We start from the raw sequence: 22,379 nt of genomic DNA, 5'->3' as shown, positions 1-22,379 counted from the left end.
TTGGTCAAGACCTCATGCCATAACTCCAGAGCAACCATGATAGGGAATAATTCTAATAGTAACATGTTGCTAGTGAGTCCCTCTTCGAACCAAGTTTTTGGCCATGGGGACGCACACCACCTACCCTCCAAGAATGCTCCAAAACCCGTAGAACCTACTGCATCGGTGAATAATTGTAACTTAACATTGGAAATGGGTATGGACTGCCAAATGAGAACACCATTAAAGGTGGCCAGGAACTCTTCCCAAATGTGTAGATCCCTACGAATTTCTTTGGATAATCTTATAAAATGACTGGGTTTTTTTAACACCCGCTGTGGCTCTCTCCAACTTCCTGCTGAAAACTTTACCCATGGGTATAACTCGGCAAGCAAAATTGAGAGACCCCAATAATGATTGAGCTTGTTTCAGCATCAACTTGCCGTTTGCCAATGCCACAATTATCTCTCCCTTTAATTTGTCTATTTTTTCCCTGGGTAAACGACAGCAACCCTCCATGGTATCAATTTCGATTCCCAAGAAATTCAACACTGATGTGGGACCTACAGTCTTCTCCTCAGCTACTAGGACCCCAAATTCCTTCAACAATGACAAAGCATTTAATAAAATATTGCCACACATGTCAGATCCGGCTGGACCCATGAACAAAAAATCATCTAAATAATGAACAATTCCAGACTGACCTGAATTTTTGGAAATGCACCAATGCAAGAAACTGCTGAATTTTTCAAAATATGAACAAGATATAGAGCAACCCATTGGGAGACATCTATCAACATAAAAACCGTCATTCAGACGGAAACCTAAATAACGAAAAAGTTCCGGATCAATGGGCAACAGTCGAAAGGCCGACTCTATATCAATTTTACTCATCAAAGCCCCTCTACCGAATGATCTCACCTTGGCTAAAGCATCCTCAAAAGACTGATAAATTACCATGGACAAACTGTCAGGAATTGCATCATTCACTGAAGACCCTTTTGGAAATGATAAGTGCTGAATTAGTCTGAATTTACCCGGAGTCTTTTTCGGAACAACCCCAACTGGGGACAAAATTAAATCAGGCAATGGGGGCAACTAAAAGGATCTACCATCCTACCCAAAGCAACTTCCTTATCAACTTTTTCTTTTAAAATGACTGGGAACTCTTGAGCCGAACGTAAATTGCAAACCTGACCACATTTTACTTGGCCTTTAATAGGCAACGGAAAACCCTTTGAAAAACCTAACCTTATCAACTCGGAATCCTGTCTATTTGGATAATGATCCAACCAATGCAATAATTTGTCCAATTTAACTGGAGTAGGTGCCCTACTTAGGCCCAGCAGTTGCCGGGATTCGTTGTTGCTGCTTATGCAAACTACCTCTCCCACTAGCGTATGACTTCCCCGGTACTGTGTCCCTCATACTATGTACCTCAGGGGCCCCTTTTTTACCCCTAATATTACCAGTGGCGGGCCTTCCTTGCTGCCTACCAGCATTTCTAATACCCAATGTGCCCGGGCGCTGGCCCGCTACAACCGTGTCAACTCCATTATCTATTGCACTAACCGGACCCCTGTTAATTCCTCTGTTAGGTGCTCCCTCTCCTTGCACCAACTCTTGTACCCTTGTTACTCTTTCATTTTGCTCACCTCTAGAAAGAACAGTACTGCGCCGACCAACTCTGGCAGCCACGGACCCCCGCGGGCCCACGGGGCGACCGCGGCGTACCTCCGGCACATGCACTCCTGAGGTAACTCCCCGGGATGTTACTATTCTCCTCAACACCCTGCTCCGCGACTCCACCATAGCCCCGACACTTCGCGACATAGTATTAACGGTAACTGGTTCCGTAGAATCGATTCCCAACGCTCGAGTTAAACCAACAGCTCGTGGCACAGACGCGCTGCTGACCCGGCCTCTGCGTGACGCAGCTTCGCCCGCCAAAGGCCTCTCAGGCGGTCGAGCCCGACCCCTAGCGGCGGTATTACCAACATTATTCCTAGCCTGACTCCGTGTTTGTGCTGACAGCTGCTGTCCCCTCCCTGACACTAAAACAGCAGGGTCCCTTTCCCCGCTTTCAATCAAACGAACACGGGGACGCACAGCACGACTGGGCCTCGGCATGTTAGAAGATAGGAAAGATAGATAAGAAAAAGTCAAAGAACAAAAAGGGGGTGAAAAGATTCAAGATTAGTAAAGATTGAAAGGAAATAAGAAGAAAAATACCACAAATTCACAAATAATACACAGTTCAGTACAAAACAAACGCAGAGCACTTCATTGTTCAATTTTCACTGAGGAAAAGAGGGAGAACCTATTCAGTCCTCTCCTTATAAGGGCTAAGCCCCTCCCATCACCAGATTCCTCAGTCAACTCATAGGCCCACTGTTACCATGGATACCTCCACTTATCACAGCTGCTTCATTCAGCCTTCTATTCAGAATTTTATGTCACTACAGCCATATAAAATGTCCTCCGTTCTCTAACTCTTTTGTGGCTAGTGACCTTGACCATAATGTGTTGCTGTTACTGTATGTTGGCATTTTCATTTAGCCAGACCTGATACTTTGTATATATCCTACTCCTTTACAATTTAATTACAGGTAACATTTTGTATTATAATAATGCTGACTCCTACTTATTGGAGTCATTTACCTACTGTACTTAGTGTGGCACATAATGTACTGTAAGAGCTTTAGTATGATAATTAGTGTAGAGAGCTGGGGCATAATGTAAAGCACTATCCCCTCACACTGACCCCTACACCCCCCAAACGTCGGTGGCACCCATAAGGAGTGGGCTTCAGGAGAAAGCACGAGTGGGAGGGGTTTGGTTCCTGCTTATAGATCTAGAAGGGGATAGAGGAAGCAGATGTGCAGGGATGCAGGTGGAAACAATACGCCTCACAGGTCATGCACTGTATGTGGGTGTATTATATACCTGTATTTATACAGTACTCCCCTGTACAGTAGCTGCTGTCTGACTGCGTGCTCTCTATACACTCTGTCTACTGACTGGTTCCCTTTGGTTTGCCGACACATGTTACATCTCTGGTAACATGGATTTATTAACATGAGAAATGGATACAAAGGGCCTAATTCAGACCTGATCTCTAGGATGAGTTTTTGTACAGCCTGCCGCACATGCGCATACACCACAATGCACAGGCGCATCGCATGGGTACAAAGCGGATCACCGCTCAGCAATGGGTTTGTGCGAAGAATCCATTCGCACGGGCAATCGCAAGGAGATTGACAGGAAGAAGCCGTTTGTGGGTGTCAACTCACTGTTTTCTGGGAGTGGTTTGAAAAATGCAGGCGTGTCCATGCGTTTGCAGGGCGGGTTCCTGACTCAATTTTCGGTCCCGGACAGGCTAAAGTGTTCGCATTGGCTGAGTAAGTCCTGGGCTACTCAGCGACTGCACAAAATCTGTTTGTACAGCTCTGCTACACATGCGTTCACACACTTGCACAGCGAAAATACACTCCCCTATGGGCGGCGACAATGCGAACGCAGGACTGCAAAAAAACCCTAGCGAGTGAACAGGTCTGAATTAGGCCCAATATGTATATACAGAATTTTTCAGAATTTGTAGAAAAGTACAGAGCTATTTGTAAGAGAACTACTAACATTCTCTTATTTCTTTTGTGCACTTTCACCTATAGAAATAAAGATGTTTGTCCAAATTAGAGAACGCTATTAAGCCATGTTAGGGAAGCTTTTTTTATGTTTTCCTTGACACATCAGAAGAAGCAATATTGCTGGAGCAGTTTAAGGGTTAATAATAGAATCCTGTCCTAACCACAATGACATAGTATACAAATAGTAAGTAATGATACTAATCTGTCATTCCTTATTGTAGTTGGGGTCAGAAGTAAAGCTGAAGCCCCAATCATTGGTAATGCGACAACAAGAAAAGGAGCAAAGGATGTACTGGTCTCAGTCACCCACACAGCAGATCTACTGTGCCCCGCAGACATTTCCTCAGGTAAGTCCAGCATGTAAACTTACCTGACTTTTTATATGAACTGTATATATGTCATACAATTTGAACTAAAAAAATAACCAAGTCCCAATGGCTTGAACTAAAAATATATGAACTTGGTTTCTACAAAACGGCTGTGCGGTGTTTATCCAAATAACTGCAACATCTTTTAAAAAGATTGTCACCATTTTAATGCAGAGTTTTTACCATTAGGTGACCCTGTCCTTGGCTTCACAGACCACGCCCACATCCCAACATGAAAATAATATCTTCTCCGCCCCCTCATACTATATTGTGTAAGAATTTAGGGTCAGGCCCAAAGGAATGTGTAACGGGGGTATCTGTGCCAGTCCCAGTGGCGTGCGGTGAGGTCAGTGGCTGGTGAGGCACTGCAGTCATAATGTCCGCCGAATCCTGCCGATGACCCCTACCGCCGCTGAGCCAATGCCCGCTACTGCCCCTGAGCCGATGCCCGCTGCCACAGCCAATGGCTTACAAACTCACCCACCATCAACTGACCCAGCCCTCTGCCACTAATTTGCATCACTGCATTCTCAATCACTGCCGACAATAGCCAAACACTTCCGGGAAACCATGGAATTCGTAATAAAATTGAGCTTTTTGCTGGTGTGTTGTGATAGTCATGCACTGATCAGTGAGATCCATGCATGCTTATCTGTGAAAAAGGGTCTGAATGGGTTAAAATTTAAAAAGAAATGCGTGGGGTCCCCCCTCCTTAGTATAACCAGCCTCGGGATCTTTGAGCTGGTCCTGGTTGTTTAAATACTGGGAAAAAAATTGGACAGGGGTTCCCCATATTTATACAACCAGCAACGGGCTCTTAGTCCGGTCCTGGTTCCAAAAATACGGGGGACAAAAGATGTAGGGGTCCCCCGTATTTTTAAAACCAGCACCGGGCTCCACTAGCCAGAGAGATAATGCCACAGCTGGAGGACACTTTTATATTGGTCCCTGCGGCTTGGCATTACCCCCCCCAACTAGTCACCCCTGGCCGGGGTTCCCTGGAGGAGTGGGGACCCTTTAAATCAAGAGGTCCCCCTCTCCAGGCACCCAAGGGCCAGGGGTGAAGCCCGAGGCTGTCCCCAGCACCCCTGGGCGATGGGTGCCGGGCTGATAGCCATAAGTGTGTAAATAAAAAAGGATATTGTTTTTTGTTGTGGAACTACAAGGCCCAGCAAGCCTCCCCCACTTGCTGGTACTTGGAGAACCACAAGTACCAGCATGCAGGGAAATAATGGGTCCGCTGGTACCTGTAGTTCCACAACAAAAAAATATCCAAATAAAAACACAACACACACACACCGTGAAAGTAAAAATTTATTAAAACACACTTACGCACTCACACATACTTAACTACATCCCACACCGAGAATCACGTCCACTTGTCCAGTAGAATCCAGTAGTGGGACCTGTAAAAATTAGAGATTACTTACCTACATCCCACGCTGATAATCACGTCCACTAGTCCAGTAGAATCCCACGCCGAGAATCACGTCCACTTGTCCAGTAGAATCCAATAGTGGGACCTGTAAAAATGAGAGATTACTTACCTACATCCCACGCCGATAATCACGTCCACTTGTCCAGTAGAATCCAATAGGGGGACCTGTAGGGGAGAAAAAAGTAAAAAAAAAAAAACCAAGAGAGGAGAGAGAGAGAGAATAAACAGGTGAGAGAGGGCGGGGTGTACTAACCTCTCCGGCAGCATTAACTGCCTTTCTTTGCGCTCCCCTGACATCTCCTCGGTAACCTGGCTCCTCCCCGTCCCAGTGCTTTTATTCGCTTCTTGTTGTTCACATGCACAACCTCCTCACCGCCGCAACCACTCAGGACTCAGTATTGCGGATGCCGCGCTGAGTCTTGGTATTCACTGGCGACGCATGTGCTCATATCACAGCATCCGGAGAGGTAGCTGTGACGTGGAAACAACAGGAGCGAATAGCAGCACCAGGACGGGGAGGAGCCAGGTTACCGAGATGTCTGGGGAGAGTAGAGAAAGGCATTTAACGCTGTGGGGGAGGTTATTACATCCCACCCAAAAAAAGACACAGGGAATGGGAAAGAGAAGTGGGAGGAAGGAGTACTGAGCTACTTAAGAACAAAGACAATAAATATACATTTACCATGGAGGGAGGGGGGGGGGGGGAGAGTGTGTGAGAGTGTGAGAGTGAGTGAGAGAGAGAGAGAGAGATAGTGTGAGAGTGTGAGAGGGAGAGTGTGAGAGGGAGAGACGAGGCCTCCCCCATGTAGTTGTCTCCCCTGCAGCGGCCTGAAGATTACAGAAGCCACCTGCTGCTTCCGCCGGCAAGAGAGGACCTGGAATCACCCTGGAGTCCAGAAGCTGCACGTCTGATCCGAGGTTCGTCTCTCCCTCTCACACTCTAACACTATCTCTCTCTCTCACTCACTCTCACACACTCTCCCCCCCCCTCCTCCCTCCATGGTAAATGTATATTTATTGTCCAATCACATCAGGCCCTGTCCCCGAGGCACTTCTACTAGTGCCGCTGTATCGTTGTTTTTTCAATGGGCTTTTGCAGCCCAGTCCTTGGCCCCGCCCCCCACTTTATGCCCATTAACACTGACAACGGGAGGCACTGCTAGCAGTGCCTCCTATACTAGTTTAATGTCTCAAAAGGATTAGAGTATTATAACGAAGATACATATGTATCTTCCTTGCATTATTTTCATCATAAATGACAGGGGAGGCACTGCCTCCCCTGCCTCCCCTGACTGCACGTCCCTGGCCAGTCCTGCATATCCAGTTTCATAACAAACTACATATAAAGATGCTATTGTATTGATTGATGATAGGCAACGCTCACATGCAGCCCCTCCAGCTGCATCCTGCTTTATTTTATTGTCAGATTTGTTTGTTATAGCTTTGAACACTTGTTTATTCATGCTGTTATGTTTTCACAGATAGGTGTCTTTTTCTTTAATATGATGTATTGTTTTAATGTAATATTGAGATTAAAGTTTATGTTTGGACCTTTTGAAAGCGTGAAGAAGATCAGTTTAGCATAGTAGGCCTAAAATCAGATCCCGTCAGATCTGTTCGGTATTGGTGCATGTGCCAGGCACATACATATTAGAGATGAGCGCCTGAAATTTTTCGGGTTTTGTGTTTTGGTTTTGGGTTCGGTTCCGCGGCCGTGTTTTGGGTTCGAACGCGTTTTGGCAAAACCTCACCGAATTTTTTTTGTCGGATTCGGGTGTGTTTTGGATTCGGGTGTTTTTTTCCAAAAACACTAAAAAACAGCTTAAATCATAGAATTTGGGGGTCATTTTGATCCCAAAGTATTATTAACCTCAAAAACCATAATTTACACTCATTTTCAGTCTATTCTGAATACCTCACACCTCACAATATTATTTTTAGTCCTAAAATTTGCACCGAGGTCGCTGTGTGAGTAAGATAAGCGACCCTAGTGGCCGACACAAACACCGGGCCCATCTAGGAGTGGCACTGCAGTGTCACGCAGGATGTCCCTTCCAAAAAACCCTCCCCAAACAGCACATGACGCAAAGAAAAAAAGAGGCGCAATGAGGTAGCTGTGTGAGTAAGATTAGCGACCCTAGTGGCCGACACAAACACCGGGCCCATCTAGGAGTGGCACTGCAGTGTCACGCAGGATGGCCCTTCCAAAAAACCCTCCCCAAACAGCACATGACGCAAAGAAAAAAAGAGGCGCAATGAGGTAGCTGACTGTGTGAGTAAGATTAGCGACCCTAGTGGCCGACACAAACACCGGGCCCATCTAGGAGTGGCACTGCAGTGTCACGCAGGATGGCCCTTCCAAAAAACCCTCCCCAAACAGCACATGACGCAAAGAAAAAAAGAGGCGCAATGAGGTAGCTGTGTGAGTAAGATTAGCGACCCTAGTGGCCGACACAAACACCGGGCACATCTAGGAGTGGCACTGCAGTGTCACGCAGGATGTCCCTTCCAAAAAACCCTCCCCAAACAGCACATGACGCAAAGAAAAAAAGAGGCGCAATGAGGTAGCTGACTGTGTGAGTAAGATTAGCGACCCTAGTGGCCGACACAAACACCGGGCCCATCTAGGAGTGGCACTGCAGTGTCACGCAGGATGTCCCTTCCAAAAAACCCTCCCCAAACAGCACATGACGCAAAGAAAAAAAGAGGCGCAATGAGGTAGCTGACTGTGTGAGTAAGATTAGCGACCCTAGTGGCCGACACAAACACCGGGCCCATCTAGGAGTGGCACTGCAGTGTCACGCAGGATGTCCCTTCCAAAAAACCCTCCCCAAACAGCACATGACGCAAAGAAAAAAAGAGGCGCAATGAGGTAGCTGACTGTGTGAGTAAGATTAGCGACCCTAGTGGCCGACACAAACACCGGGCCCATCTAGGAGTGGCACTGCAGTGTCACGCAGGATGTCCCTTCCAAAAAACCCTCCCCAATCAGCACATGATGCAAAGAAAAAGAAAAGAAAAAAGAGGTGCAAGATGGAATTGTCCTTGGGCCCTCCCACCCACCCTTATGTTGTATAAACAAAACAGGACATGCACACTTTAACCAACCCATCATTTCAGTGACAGGGTCTGCCACACGACTGTGACTGATATGACGGGTTGGTTTGGACCCCCCCCAAAAAAGAAGCAATTAATCTCTCCTTGCACAAACTGGCTCTACAGAGGCAAGATGTCCACCTCATCTTCACCCTCCGATATATCACCGTGTACATCCCCCTCCTCACAGATTATCAATTCGTCCCCACTGGAATCCACCATCTCAGCTCCCTGTGTACTTTGTGGAGGCAATTGCTGCTGGTCAATGTCTCCGCGGAGGAATTGATTATAATTCATTTTAATGAACATCATCTTCTCCACATTTTCTGGATGTAACCTCGTACGCCGATTGCTGACAAGGTGAGCGGCGGCACTAAACACTCTTTCGGAGTACACACTTGTGGGAGGGCAACTTAGGTAGAATAAAGCCAGTTTGTGCAAGGGCCTCCAAATTGCCTCTTTTTCCTGCCAGTATAAGTACGGACTGTGTGACGTGCCTACTTGGATGCGGTCACTCATATAATCCTCCACCATTCTATCAATGTTGAGAGAATCATATGCAGTGACAGTAGACGACATGTCCGTAATCGTTGTCAGGTCCTTCAGTCCGGACCAGATGTCAGCATCAGCAGTCGCTCCAGACTGCCCTGCATCACCGCCAGTGGGTGGGCTCGGAATTCTGAGCCTTTTCCTCGCACCCCCAGTTGCGGGAGAATGTGAAGGAGGAGATGTTGACAGGTCGCGTTCCGCTTGACTTGACAATTTTGTCACCAGCAGGTCTTTCAACCCCAGCAGACCTGTGTCTGCCGGAAAGAGAGATCCAAGGTAGGCTTTAAATCTAGGATCGAGCACGGTGGCCAAAATGTAGTGCTCTGATTTCAACAGATTGACCACCCGTGAATCCTTGTTAAGCGAATTAAGGGCTGCATCCACAAGTCCCACATGCCTAGCGGAATCGCTCCCTTTTAGCTCCTTCTTCAATGCCTCCAGCTTCTTCTGCAAAAGCCTGATGAGGGGAATGACCTGACTCAGGCTGGCAGTGTCTGAACTGACTTCACGTGTGGCAAGTTCAAAGGGCATCAGAACCTTGCACAACGTTGAAATCATTCTCCACTGCACTTGAGACAGGTGCATTCCACCTACTATATCGTGCTCAATTGTATAGGCTTGAATGGCCTTTTGCTGCTCCTCCAACCTCTGAAGCATATAGAGGGTTGAATTCCACCTCGTTACCACTTCTTGCTTTAGATGATGGCAGGGCAGGTTCAGTAGTTTTTGGTGGTGCTCCAGTCTTCTGTACGTGGTGCCTGTACGCCGAAAGTGTCCCGCAATTTTTCTGGCCACCGACAGCATCTCTTGCACGCCCCTGTCGTTTTTTAAAAAATTCTGCACCACCAAATTCAAGGTATGTGCAAAACATGGGACGTGCTGGAATTTGCCCATATTTAATGCACAGACAATATTGCTGGCGTTGTCCGATGCCACAAATCCACAGGAGAGTCCAATTGGGGTAAGCCATTCCGCGATGATCTTCCTCAGTTGCCGTAAGAGGTTTTCAGCTGTGTGCGTATTCTGGAAAGCGGTGATACAAAGCGTAGCCTGCCTAGGAAAGAGTTGGCGTTTGCGAGATGCTGCTACTGGTGCCGCCGCTGCTGTTCTTGCGGCGGGAGTCCATACATCTACCCAGTGGGCTGTCACAGTCATATAGTCCTGACCCTGCCCTGCTCCACTTGTCCACATGTCCGTGGTTAAGTGGACATTGGGTACAACTGCATTTTTTAGGACACTGGTGAGTCTTTTTCTGACGTCCGTGTACATTCTCGGTATCGCCTGCCTAGAGAAGTGGAACCTAGATGGTATTTGGTAACGGGGGCACACTGCCTCAATAAATTGTCTAGTTCCCTGTGAACTAACGGCGGATACCGGACGCACGTCTAACACCAACATAGTTGTCAAGGACTCAGTTATCCGCTTTGCAGTAGGATGACTGCTGTGATATTTCATCTTCCTCGCAAAGGACTGTTGAACAGTCAATTGCTTACTGGAAGTAGTACAAGTGGGCTTACGACTTCCCCTCTGGGATGACCATCGACTCCCAGCGGCAACAACAGCAGCGCCAGCAGCAGTAGGCGTTACACGCAAGGATGCATCGGAGGAATCCCAGGCAGGAGAGGACTCGTCAGAATTGCCAGTGACATGGCCTGCAGGACTATTGGCATTCCTGGGGAAGGAGGAAATTGACACTGAGGGAGTTGGTGGGGTGGTTTGCGTGAGCTTGGTTACAAGAGGAAGGGATTTACTGGTCAGTGGACTGCTTCCGCTGTCACCCAAAGTTTTTGAACTTGTCACTGACTTATTATGAATGCGCTGCAGGTGACGTATAAGGGAGGATGTTCCGAGGTGGTTAACGTCCTTACCCCTACTTATTACAGCTTGACAAAGGGAACACACGGCTTGACACCTGTTGTCCGCATTTCTGGTGAAATACCTCCACACCGAAGAGCTGATTTTTTTGGTATTTTCACCTGGCATGTCAACGGCCATATTCCTCCCACGGACAACAGGTGTCTCCCCGGGTGCCTGACTTAAACAAACCACCTCACCATCAGAATCCTCCTGGTCAATTTCCTCCCCAGCGCCAGCAACACCCATATCCTCCTCATCCTGGTGTACTTCAACACTGACATCTTCAATCTGACTATCAGGAACTGGACTGCGGGTGCTCCTTCCAGCACTTGCAGGGGGCGTGCAAATGGTGGAAGGCGCATGCTCTTCACGTCCAGTGTTGGGAAGGTCAGGCATCGCAACCGACACAATTGGACTCTCCTTGTGGATTTGGGATTTCAAAGAACGCACAGTTCTTTGCGGTGCTTTTGCCAGCTTGAGTCTTTTCAGTTTTCTAGCGAGAGGCTGAGTGCTTCCATCCTCATGTGAAGCTGAACCACTAGCCATGAACATAGGCCAGGGCCTCAGCCGTTCCTTGCCACTCCGTGTGGTAAATGGCATATTGGCAAGTTTACGCTTCTCCTCCGACAATTTTATTTTAGGTTTTGGAGTCCTTTTTTTACTGATATTTGGTGTTTTGGTTTTGACATGCTCTGTACTATGCCATTGGGCATCGGCCTTGGCAGACGACGTTGCTGGCATTTCATCGTCTCGGCCATGACTAGTGGCAGCAGCTTCAGCACGAGGTGGAAGTGGATCTTGATCTTTCCCTAATTTTGGAACCTCAACATTTTTGTTCTCCATATTTTAATAGGCACAACTAAAAGGCACCTCAGGTAAACAATGGAGATGGATGGATTGGATACTAGTATACAATTATGGACGGGCTGCCGAGTGCCGACACAGAGGTAGCCACAGCCGTGAACTACCGCACTGTACTGTGTCTGCTGCTAATATATAGACTGGTTGATAAAGAGATAGTATACTCGTAACTAGTATGTATGTATAAAGAAAGAAAAAAAACCACGGTTAGGTGGTATATACAATTATGGACGGGCTGCCGAGTGCCGACACAGAGGTAGCCACAGCCGTGAACTACCGCACTGTACTGTGTCTGCTGCTAATATATAGACTGGTTGATAAAGAGATAGTATACTCGTAACTAGTATGTATGTATAAAGAAAGAAAAAAAAACCACGGTTAGGTGGTATATACAATTATGGACGGGCTGCCGAGTGCCGACACAGAGGTAGCCACAGCCGTGAACTACCGCACTGTACTGTGTCTGCTGCTAATATATAGACTGGTTGATAAAGAGATAGTATACTCGTAACTAGTATGTATGTATAAAGAAAGAAAAAAAAACCACGGTTAGGTGGTATATACAATTATGGACGGGCTGCCGAGTGCCGACACAGAGGTAGCCACAGCCGTGAACTACCGCACTGTACTGTGTCTGCTGCTAATATATAGACTGGTTGATAAAGAGATAGTATACTCGTAACTAGTATGTATGTATAAAGAAAGAAAAAAAAACCACGGTTAGGTGGTATATACAATTATGGACGGGCTGCCGAGTGCCGACACAGAGGTAGCCACAGCCGTGAACTACCGCACTGTACTGTGTCTGCTGCTAATATATAGACTGGTTGATAAAGAGATAGTATACTCGTAACTAGTATGTATGTATAAAAAAAAGAAAAAAAAACCACGGTTAGGTGGTATATACAATTATGGACGGGCTGCCGAGTGCCGACACAGAGGTAGCCACAGCCGTGAACTACCGCACTGTACTGTGTCTGCTGCTAATATATAGACTGGTTGATAAAGAGATAGTATACTCGTAACTAGTATGTATGTATAAAGAAAGAAAAAAAAACCACGGTTAGGTCACTGGTATATACAATTATGGACGGGCTGCCGAGTGCCGACACAGAGGTAGCCACAGCCGTGAACTACCGCACTGTACTGTGTCTGCTGCTAATATAGACTGGTTGATAAAGAGATAGTATACTACTAATATTATATACTGGTGGTCAGGTCACTGGTCACTAGTCACACTGGCAGTGGCACTCCTGCAGCAAAAGTGTGCACTGTTTAATTTTAATATAATATTATGTACTCCTGGCTCCTGCTATAACCTATAACTGGCACTGCAGTAGTGCTCCCCAGTCTCCCCCACAATTATAAGCTGTGTGAGCTGAGCAGTCAGACAGATATATAATATATATAGATGATGCAGCACACTGGCCTGAGCCTGAGCAGTGCACACAGATATGGTATGTGACTGACTGAGTCACTGTGTGTATCGCTTTTTTCAGGCAGAGAACGGATATATTAAATAAACTGCACTGTGTGTCTGGTGGTCACTCACTATATAATATATTATGTACTCCTGGCTCCTGCTATAACCTATAACTGGCACTGCAGTAGTGCTCCCCAGTCTCCCCCACAATTATAAGCTGTGTGAGCTGAGCAGTCAGACAGATATATATAATATTATATATAGATAATAGATGATGCAGCACACTGGCCTGAGCCTGAGCAGTGCACACAGATATGGTATGTGACTGAGTCACTGTGTGCTGTGTATCGCTTTTTTCAGGCAGAGAACGGATTATATTATGTACTCCTGGCTCCTGCTATAACCTATAACTGGCACTGCAGTAGTGCTCCCCAGTCTCCCCCACAATTATAAGCTGTGTGAGCTGAGCAGTCAGACAGATATATATAATATTATATATAGATAATAGATGATGCAGCACACTGGCCTGAGCCTGAGCAGTGCACACAGATATGGTATGTGACTGAGTCACTGTGTGCTGTGTATCGCTTTTTTCAGGCAGAGAACGGATTATAAATAAAAGTGGTGGTCACTGGTCACTATCAGCAAAACTCTGCACTGTACACTACTGAGTACTCCTAATGCTCCCCAAAATTAGTAAATCAAGTGTCTCTCTAATCTATTCTAATTCTAAACGGAGAGGACGCCAGCCACGTCCTCTCCCTATCAATCTCAATGCACGTGTGAAAATGGCGGCGACGCGCGGCTCCTTATATAGAATCCGAGTCTCGCGATAGAATCCGAGCCTCGCGAGAATCCGACAGCGTCATGATGACGTTCGGGCGCGCTCGGGTTAACCGAGCAAGGTGGGAAGATCCGAGTCGCTCGGACCCGTGAAAAAAAACATGAAGTTCTGGCGGGTTCGGATTCAGAGAAACCGAACCCGCTCATCTCTAATACATATGCAGTATGGGTCCTGCGTCATTGGATTCAATACAGCTGCTGACTAGATCACTAGATTGACAGTCTGCAGCTATTTTAGGGCGGGGGCGGCAGTGGCAGTTTCCCAAAATGGAGTCGTGCTGCCACCATTTTGGGGGAGTGACGAAGTCTGGATCTCAATCAAAAGACAGAGATTTCCTTGCCGCTTTTTAGGAAATGCTGCGGCAAGCTTGTATGACCCCATGGAACACCCAGCCAGCTGATGGTGTCACAGGTGATCTGATGCTGCGTCGTCCTGCTGCATTACCATACTAATGCATCAATGCTGCTTAGATAGCCCCTCCAAGCACATGTTAATTAGGCCCAGTATTTGGTATTCTGTTGTGTCTAAGTCATCTTTTGAGCAGAACAAATTTGATGCTACATACAGTCTCATTATTATGCAAAACCTGGACAATAAAAATTAATCTCACTTTAGTTCTGGGGCACATTTCTGAATGGCACATTGTATCCAACCAGGGAACCCTCAGAGTTCTGAATGAATAAAATGGCCTATTATCTTTACAATAGATTACCATGCAGCAATGCCACAACTGGATAAAAGTGTCAGTTTTATTCTTCAGTATAGTAACCCTCACATAGGAAGTCAGGTTTTGGTCTAATGAGTCTGTGGTATAAGGTGCCTGTGGCTCCAGCATGTAATAGACTGACACTGGTAATCTTTATTCCCATGTGGATAAGTTCTCCAGTATGTTATGTTTTCTGTATTCTATTGAAGTACTGCAGGTAGGATCTGCTGCTTACTGTATTATTGATCAGTTGCAGTGCCCATGTCTTTTGGGTATCCGTTCTTTAGGAGGACAGTAAAAAAGTCGACAGCCAATAGGTTAACCATTATTGGTCAGCATGCATTAGGTCGACATGGCAATGGTCGACACAGCATAGACATGAGTTTTTCACAACTTTTTTTGATTTGTATAACTTTTTCATACCATCCACATGGACTACGATTGGAAACAGTAACATCAGAGCCGGCCCTAACCAATATGATGCCCTAGGCAAGATTTTGGCTGGTGCCCCCTGGCACCGCCGCTGGTTCCGACTCTGACCTTGCACCTCTTTTCCAGCACCATCACCATCAACCCTCATCCATAGCAGTCCTTATTTTGGTGTTTGTACTCCCTATATTTTAAATATGAACAGTTCGCACATTTGGCGCACATCCCAAAAAGGGGTGTGTTTTTGCTGGCAAGTGGCATGGCCACACAATAGTAACCCCAATTCCAATTCCGCCACACAGTACTGCAACTTTATTCACATTTGATCATGCGATAGTGTCCATAATTCATATTACATCCCACAGTAGTACCATTTTACCTTATAAACAGTACTCCTCACAGTAAAGCCCCTTATTCACATTACATCACACTGAATTGCTCCTTATTCACATTACACCACACCCTATTGCTCTTTATTCACATTAGACGACACAGTAGTGCCCTTTTTATACGCAACACCACATAGTAGAGCACCTTATACACATAATGCCACACAGTAATGCCCCTTACACCTATGAGACACATTATTAATGACCTTATAAATATAATGCGCCTTACACATTATGACAACCTTTATTAATGCCCTTTTACGCATAATGTTCCTTACAGATATGCTGCACATTATTAATGCCCTTATACACATAATGACACACATAGTGCCCCCTACACATTTGCTGCACATTATTAGTGCCCCTATACACATAATGACACACGTACAGTAGTACCCTGCTACACATATGCCGCACATTATTAATGCCCTTATACACATAATGACACACATAGTGCCCCTTACACATGTTGCATATTATTAATGCATTTTTAAATGACACACATAATGCTTCTTACACATTTTCCAAACACTACTGCACAACCAACCCACTCACATGCACACAGCACTCACACTGCCACTAACACTGTGACCTCTGCCTCTGCTTGGATACAGATGTGTCCTCATAAATCTTGCCTCAATGCTGACGTCGGGCACATTTTTTTATGAAAATGCATCTTACTTGCATTGCTATGTGGCGAGAATGCACAAACAGCTTCTGCTTATTAAAAGGATATGCAGCATGCCTATATACGGTGTCAGGGCCGGATTAACAATGGGGCGGATGGAGCTGCAGCACCAGGTCTCCCCATGAAAATAGGCCCATCGGAGACATGCAGAATTGACTGGAAAAAAAGTCCCTATCAAAAGCTGCCAGCGGCCGTCCTCTCAGGCCCCCACCCCATGCAAACCCTGCTGGCTCTGGCTATCAACTCCCCTCCCTACTATCCACCCAGGAGAATATAGGTGCCTGCATGTCTGCCTCTCCTCCTCCCGCTGAAGCTTACAGTGCAGCAGCGGGCATCCCACGGCTGCCCCAACACCCGGAGCTTAAAGTTCAGCGTGACCACCCCTGTCCGAAGGTTACAGTAAGTCTGAACTTCCTAACCCCCATCGGAGGTTACAGGAAGCTGCAGCCAGTAATACCTGACACCTCCAGTAGTATCAGCAGTGAGCATGGCAGCTCAGAGAGATAGCCTTTCCGGGACTGTGTCACCCTGCAGACTAGTGTGTCAGCCCAGGTAGTGCCAGTCAGAGCGCTGCCACCTCCACACAAATCCCAAGCGCAGCAGTCCCAGTAGTCATTTTTATTTTTAAATCAGTACTGCTGCACACTGGGTTCAGGGCCCGGCAATTTACTTCCAGGGAAGGAGGCAGGGTGCAGAGTCGTCCTCAATATTTTACCAAAGCCGCTTGTTGGAGAGAACCTGGAAGCGTGGTTGACGGACGGGTCGTGCTTGGACAGAGCAACACAATCCTGCCAACGGTCAGCCCCCCTCTCCCTTACTATCCGTCCATGGGCCAAATGTAATAGAGTGAGAGTTTCAGAAAGTGAGAGATTTGATAAAGTGTTTCAGTATTTTTTAAAGTGGCAATCATTTACACTGCAAAACCAGGCTGATCATGCTGTGTAAGTGATTGCCACTTTAAAAAAAAAACTGCAAAACCTTACCAAATCTCTCACTTTTTGAAACTCTCACTCTATTACATTTGGCACCATATGTCTGTCTATGCCCCCCCCCCTTCCCCCATCTGTCTATGCCCAGTCCGTCCGTCTATGCCCCCCCATCTGTCTATGTACTCCCCGTCCATCTATGCTCCCCACCCCTGTCCGTTTGTCTATATCCTGCCCCCGTCTATCCATCTGCAGTATGCCCCCATATGGTGTTCTGTCCATCTATGCCCCCAACCTCCATCCATCTATGCCTGGTTCTTCTATGCTCCCATATTGTGCTCTGTCTGTCTATGTCCCCACCTATGTCTGTCTGTCCTTCTATACTTTTATGCTCCCATACGGTGCTCTGACTGTCTATGCCCCGTCCGTCCATCTATGCACTTCATTGTTCATCTATCTATCCATATATGCCCCATATGGTGCTCTGTCCATCCGTCTGTCCATCTATGCCCCCGTCCCTTGTCAGTCTATCCATCTATACCCCCATATGGTGATCTGTCCATCTATGCCCCCTGTCCATCTGTCAGTCTATGACCCTATATGGTGCTCTGTCTGTCCATGCTCCCCATCCATCTGTCCATCTAACCCCCCCTCCCTTCATCCTATGCTGTAGTCAGATAGTGTCTCCTGCTTGCTCCTTCTCCCCCTTTTACTAACACTCTCTTTCTTTCTCTCTCCCTGACAGTCTCTCTCTCGCACTGTCTTTCTCTGACACTGTCTCTCTCTTTCTCTCCCCCCCCTCTTTCCTTGATGCTGTCTCTTTCTTTCTCTCTCCCCTTCTCTCTCTCTCTCTCCCTGACACTGTCTCTCTCCGTCAGTCTCTTTATCTCTGTCTCTCTCCCTGACACCCTTTCTTTCCCTAAAACTCACTCTCTTTCTCCCTCCTCCCTCCCTGACACACTCTCACTCACTCCCACTTGCACCCTCCCTCTCTCTCTTGCTCCTCCTTCCTTTCTCTCTCAGACACTCTCTAGCTCCCTGATGCCCTCTCCCCCCATCCTTTTCTCTCTACCTGACACCCTCTCTCTCACTCCTCTTTCTCCTCTCATTCCTTCATTTTTCATGAAACCCTCTCTTTTTCCCTCCTCTCTCTCTTTCTTCCCTTGACACCATCTTTGTCTCTCACTCCCTCCTGACCCGTTAAGTGGCATTGTTGTGACAATGGCAGGGGGCCAACAATGTTCTAGATTTGCCCCTGCCAGTAGTCCCTGAATCTGCTCACACTGAACCTACAATGTTGATTTCAGATAGAAGTTAGCAGCCAGCAACATCCAATGCAAAATAGAAAGTCTTCATATACCCCCCCTCCTCCTCCTTCCCCCTCTGGAGGTACACAATAGGCCCTTCAGAAATTTCAGCTCCAGACCCATGTGGACCTTAATCTGGCACTGTACTGTGTGAGACTGTGGCTGTATCTGCATATGAAATGCTACACACAGAATATAGGCATGCCGCATATCATTTTAATCAGCAGAAGCTGCTGATGCCCCTAGACAAATCAAATGCCTAATAGCAATTTCAACACAAAGCGGCTGACGCTGAATTAGCCCCTTTCTGTAGAATAGACACCGACAAAAGATGGTAAGTTCATTAGGTTAACAGTAAACAACATGAGAAAATGGTTGTCACAAGCAAAAGATCAACGTAAAAATGGTCGATATCTGAAAAGTTTTTTGAGGTTTTTGGGGTATCAATTTTTAACTTTTAGCACATGGGCACCCAGTTAGTGTTCTGCATCCCCTCGCATGGTTCAGTTCGCTCTGCTACCATTGCGTTCGGCACATGTTACGCAGAGCCCGGCCATAGGCATAGGCAAACCAGGCAATTGCCTAGGGCATTTGATTTGTCTAGGGGCATCAGCAGCTTCAGCCCCTAGACAAATCAAATGCAATAGGCAATTGCCTGGTTTGCCTATGCCTATGGCCGGGCTCTGCGTAACATGTGCCGAACGCAATGGTAGCAGAGCGAACTGAACCATGCGAGGGGATGCAGAACACTAACTGGGTGCCCATGTGCTAAAAGTTAAAAATTGATACCCCAAAAACCTCAAAAAACTTTTCAGATATCGACCATTTTTACGTTGATCTTTTGCTTGTGACAACCATTTTCTCATGTTGTTTACTGTTAACCTAATGAACTTACCATCTTTTGTCGGTGTCTATTCTACACAAAGGGGCTAATTCAGCGTCAGCCGCTTTGTGTTGAAATTGCTATTAGGCAATTTCAGCGCATGCGCGCACGCCACTTTGCACATGTGCAAGATCTTGAACTACGTTCTCTTTAGAACGCAGTTTAAGTCCTGGTGGGGGCAGTGGTGGGGCGTTGACGCCACATTTTGTGGGCATCAATGCACTGTTTTGGGGGTGGGCCGCGGCAGCTGAGTGATATCACACGCAGGCACTGCAACCCAAAAGATGGCTGCCGACTGCCTTTGCGGATGAGCGAAGCAGCTCGCATGTTAGCGGGGGTGGGGGTGGGGAGCAACCGGCCTGTGGGGTGGACTTGCCATGTGATGTGCTGGGCATCCCCCCGCGGCATCCCCCCGCAGTTGTGCAATTTATCGCACAACTACAATGCATGCTGAATCTGGCCCAAAATACACTGTTAGTATAGTATACTATATACTTCAAGGTACCCATGGCCCCTCTACCTAATCCCAGGGGTAGCTCAGCTGAGCAGTATCTAAGCAGATTTTCACTTGGTGAAACATTAGGATAAACCTTTGCAACAAACATGAGTGTCGCTACTGTGTCTTTCATCTTACCAAAAATTATTAAAGATCAAAATTAGTTTAGTCATATTGGTTGTATCATTTCTGTACATAAATTAAACTTTCATTTGCTCACTGTAATATTTTGAAAATCCAGAACACCAATGCTGGGTGAGGCCAGGTTATAATTAATGCTGGATACATTAGTATTTGTTATAATAGCTGGTTGTTTATATCAATCTTCTCCCTGCCTACCGTGATCTTGTTCCAGGTGCAACGTTCAGCATTGTAGGTGTCCTGAAGTCAATACTGCTAAAATCATATTTCATAATGCTAAAAAGATGGAAGGTGACCGCCCTTTCTGCAATCAGGTGCCAGCTTTACACAGGCACACTGGCATAATTACAGTCTCTGTACTGAAACTGTAGAAGACAAAAAAAAGCCTTAGGCTGAAGAATGACATGGACGGGCTGCAGCATGCTCATCTCTTTTGTTACCAATCCCTATCCACCTGTAAACTGGCAGTCTGACAAGCTGTCACTCATCCATCCCTCCTAACATCCCCTGGGGCCATTTCTAACATGTAGTGTATAGTTGCCACGTTGCAAGGTGTACAGCATATTGGTGTATATTTATATACTAGCAGTGAAACATATTTTAGTTACTACTGATGGAACAGATAGAACTAATTAGACGTGAATTACTGGAAGTGGCCTCATATTGGCCCTCATTCCGAGTTGTTCGCTCGGTATTTTTCATCGCATCGCAATGAAAATCCGCTTAGTACGCATGCGCAATGTTCGCACTGCGACTGCGCCAAGTAACTTTGCTATGTAGAAAGTAATTTTACTCACGGCTTTTTCATCGCTCCGGCGATCGTAATGTGATTGACAGGAAATGGGTGTTACTGGGCGGAAACACGGCGTTTCAGGGGCGTGTGGCTGAAAACGCTACCGTTTCCGGAAAAAACGCAGGAGTGGCCGGAGAAACGGTGGGAGTGCCTGGGCGAACGCTGGGTGTGTTTGTGACGTCAAACAGGAACGACAAGCACTGAACTGATCGCACAGGCAGAGTAAGTCTGAAGCTACTCTGAAACTGCTAAGTAGTTAGTAATCGCAATATTGCGAATACATCGGTCGCAATTTTAAGAAGCTAAGATTCACTCCCAGTAGGCGGCGGCTTAGCGTGTGTAACTCTGCTAAATTCGCCTTGCGACCGATCAACTCGGAATGAGGGCCATTATTCCAACCGTAAAAATGTAAGCAGATTGTTTTTAGCTGAACTCATAGCCAGATTAAGGGGGGGATGCAGGGCATACTGTACCCCAGGCCCCCCTTTGTCAAGAGGCCCTCCGGCCAGAGCACACTGACATCACTAGCTTTCCCTCTTAAGCAGCAGCAGAACCAGCAGCCAGAATGCGAGCAGTACAGTACGCAGTGCAGGCAGAGACACAGGAATATCATGTTTAATGAGCTACCGACGGAACTTTCTGACCAGAGGAGAGATAGAAGGGTGGAGAGAGCTGGAAGTGACACAGGGATCCCAGCTTCTCCTCCTTCCCTGGTCCTGTGTAAACTGTTATGTAACTAAACCATTTGGGTCTAGAGATAGAGACACACACAGGGAGTCCTCCTGAGTTATGTCCCAGTGTGTAAGTAGTACAGAGGCTGCTGCTATTCTTGCATGTGACAAGATAAATTATTTTATTTTTCTATGTGTATTTTAAGCTTAAGTTGTCTTTGTTCTGCTGCAAGAAAAGTTTATAAAATAGTTGTCTTTCAATTAGTTGGAGCTATAAATAGTACCCAGTCATTATTAAACTATTAGTTAGAACTAATATACACCATTGGTTTAAATTTAATAAACACAATATATACCTCCTGGAATGACCCATTCCAGGAGGGACAAAATGCTCTCTGCCTGGATTTCCTTCTTAGTTTATGATTACAATCACCTGTTTGAAACACCTTTCTTATCAATTAAATAGTTCAACACAATGCCAGCCATATATTAAGTGGGAAGTCTAGGCAGTGGTGCCAAGAGACAGGGGGAGCAGGTACAAATTACCCGGGCCCTGGTTGCTGGAGGGGCCCTGGGCTAACCCCTCCTGGATACCTGTAATGCGTCATCATCTTTCCAGTGACATCTTCGGGAAGATGGTGCTGCACATAGAAATCAAAGATGCTGGCACTGGGCCAGAGTCTTTGCTCTCTAGTGGTCGGCGTCATCTTTCCAAATATCACTGGGAAGATGGCACTGGCCAGGGGAAAGACTCACTTTCAGATCAAGTAAGGTAGGAAGCGGGTGCCCTCCCCCTGCCCCCCTATGTTAAAACGGCGTCACCCTTGTAAGCAGCCCCACAATTATTTTATTATTCACAGATTTTTAAACAAAAGGGCATAATCACGC

General features: G+C 46.5%; 1 protein-coding gene across 2 annotated transcripts in view; it reads left to right on the top strand.

The window, feature by feature from the left end:
* The window catches only part of FOXN1 (forkhead box N1), a 284,468-nt gene that overhangs the window by 224,409 nt on the left and 37,680 nt on the right, over window positions 1-22,379 (top strand). For both annotated transcript variants that reach the window (XM_063955982.1, XM_063955983.1), the window contains one exon: window positions 3,848-3,973. In XM_063955982.1, the coding sequence (XP_063812052.1) occupies window positions 3,848-3,973 (126 nt within the window). The remainder of the gene's footprint in view (window positions 1-3,847; window positions 3,974-22,379) is intronic.

Source organism: Pseudophryne corroboree, chromosome 2 (assembly GCF_028390025.1).
Source record: "Pseudophryne corroboree isolate aPseCor3 chromosome 2, aPseCor3.hap2, whole genome shotgun sequence".
In the NCBI taxonomy this organism is placed as follows: Eukaryota; Metazoa; Chordata; class Amphibia; order Anura; family Myobatrachidae; genus Pseudophryne; species Pseudophryne corroboree.
This window is presented reverse-complemented; position numbering and strand designations above follow the sequence as displayed.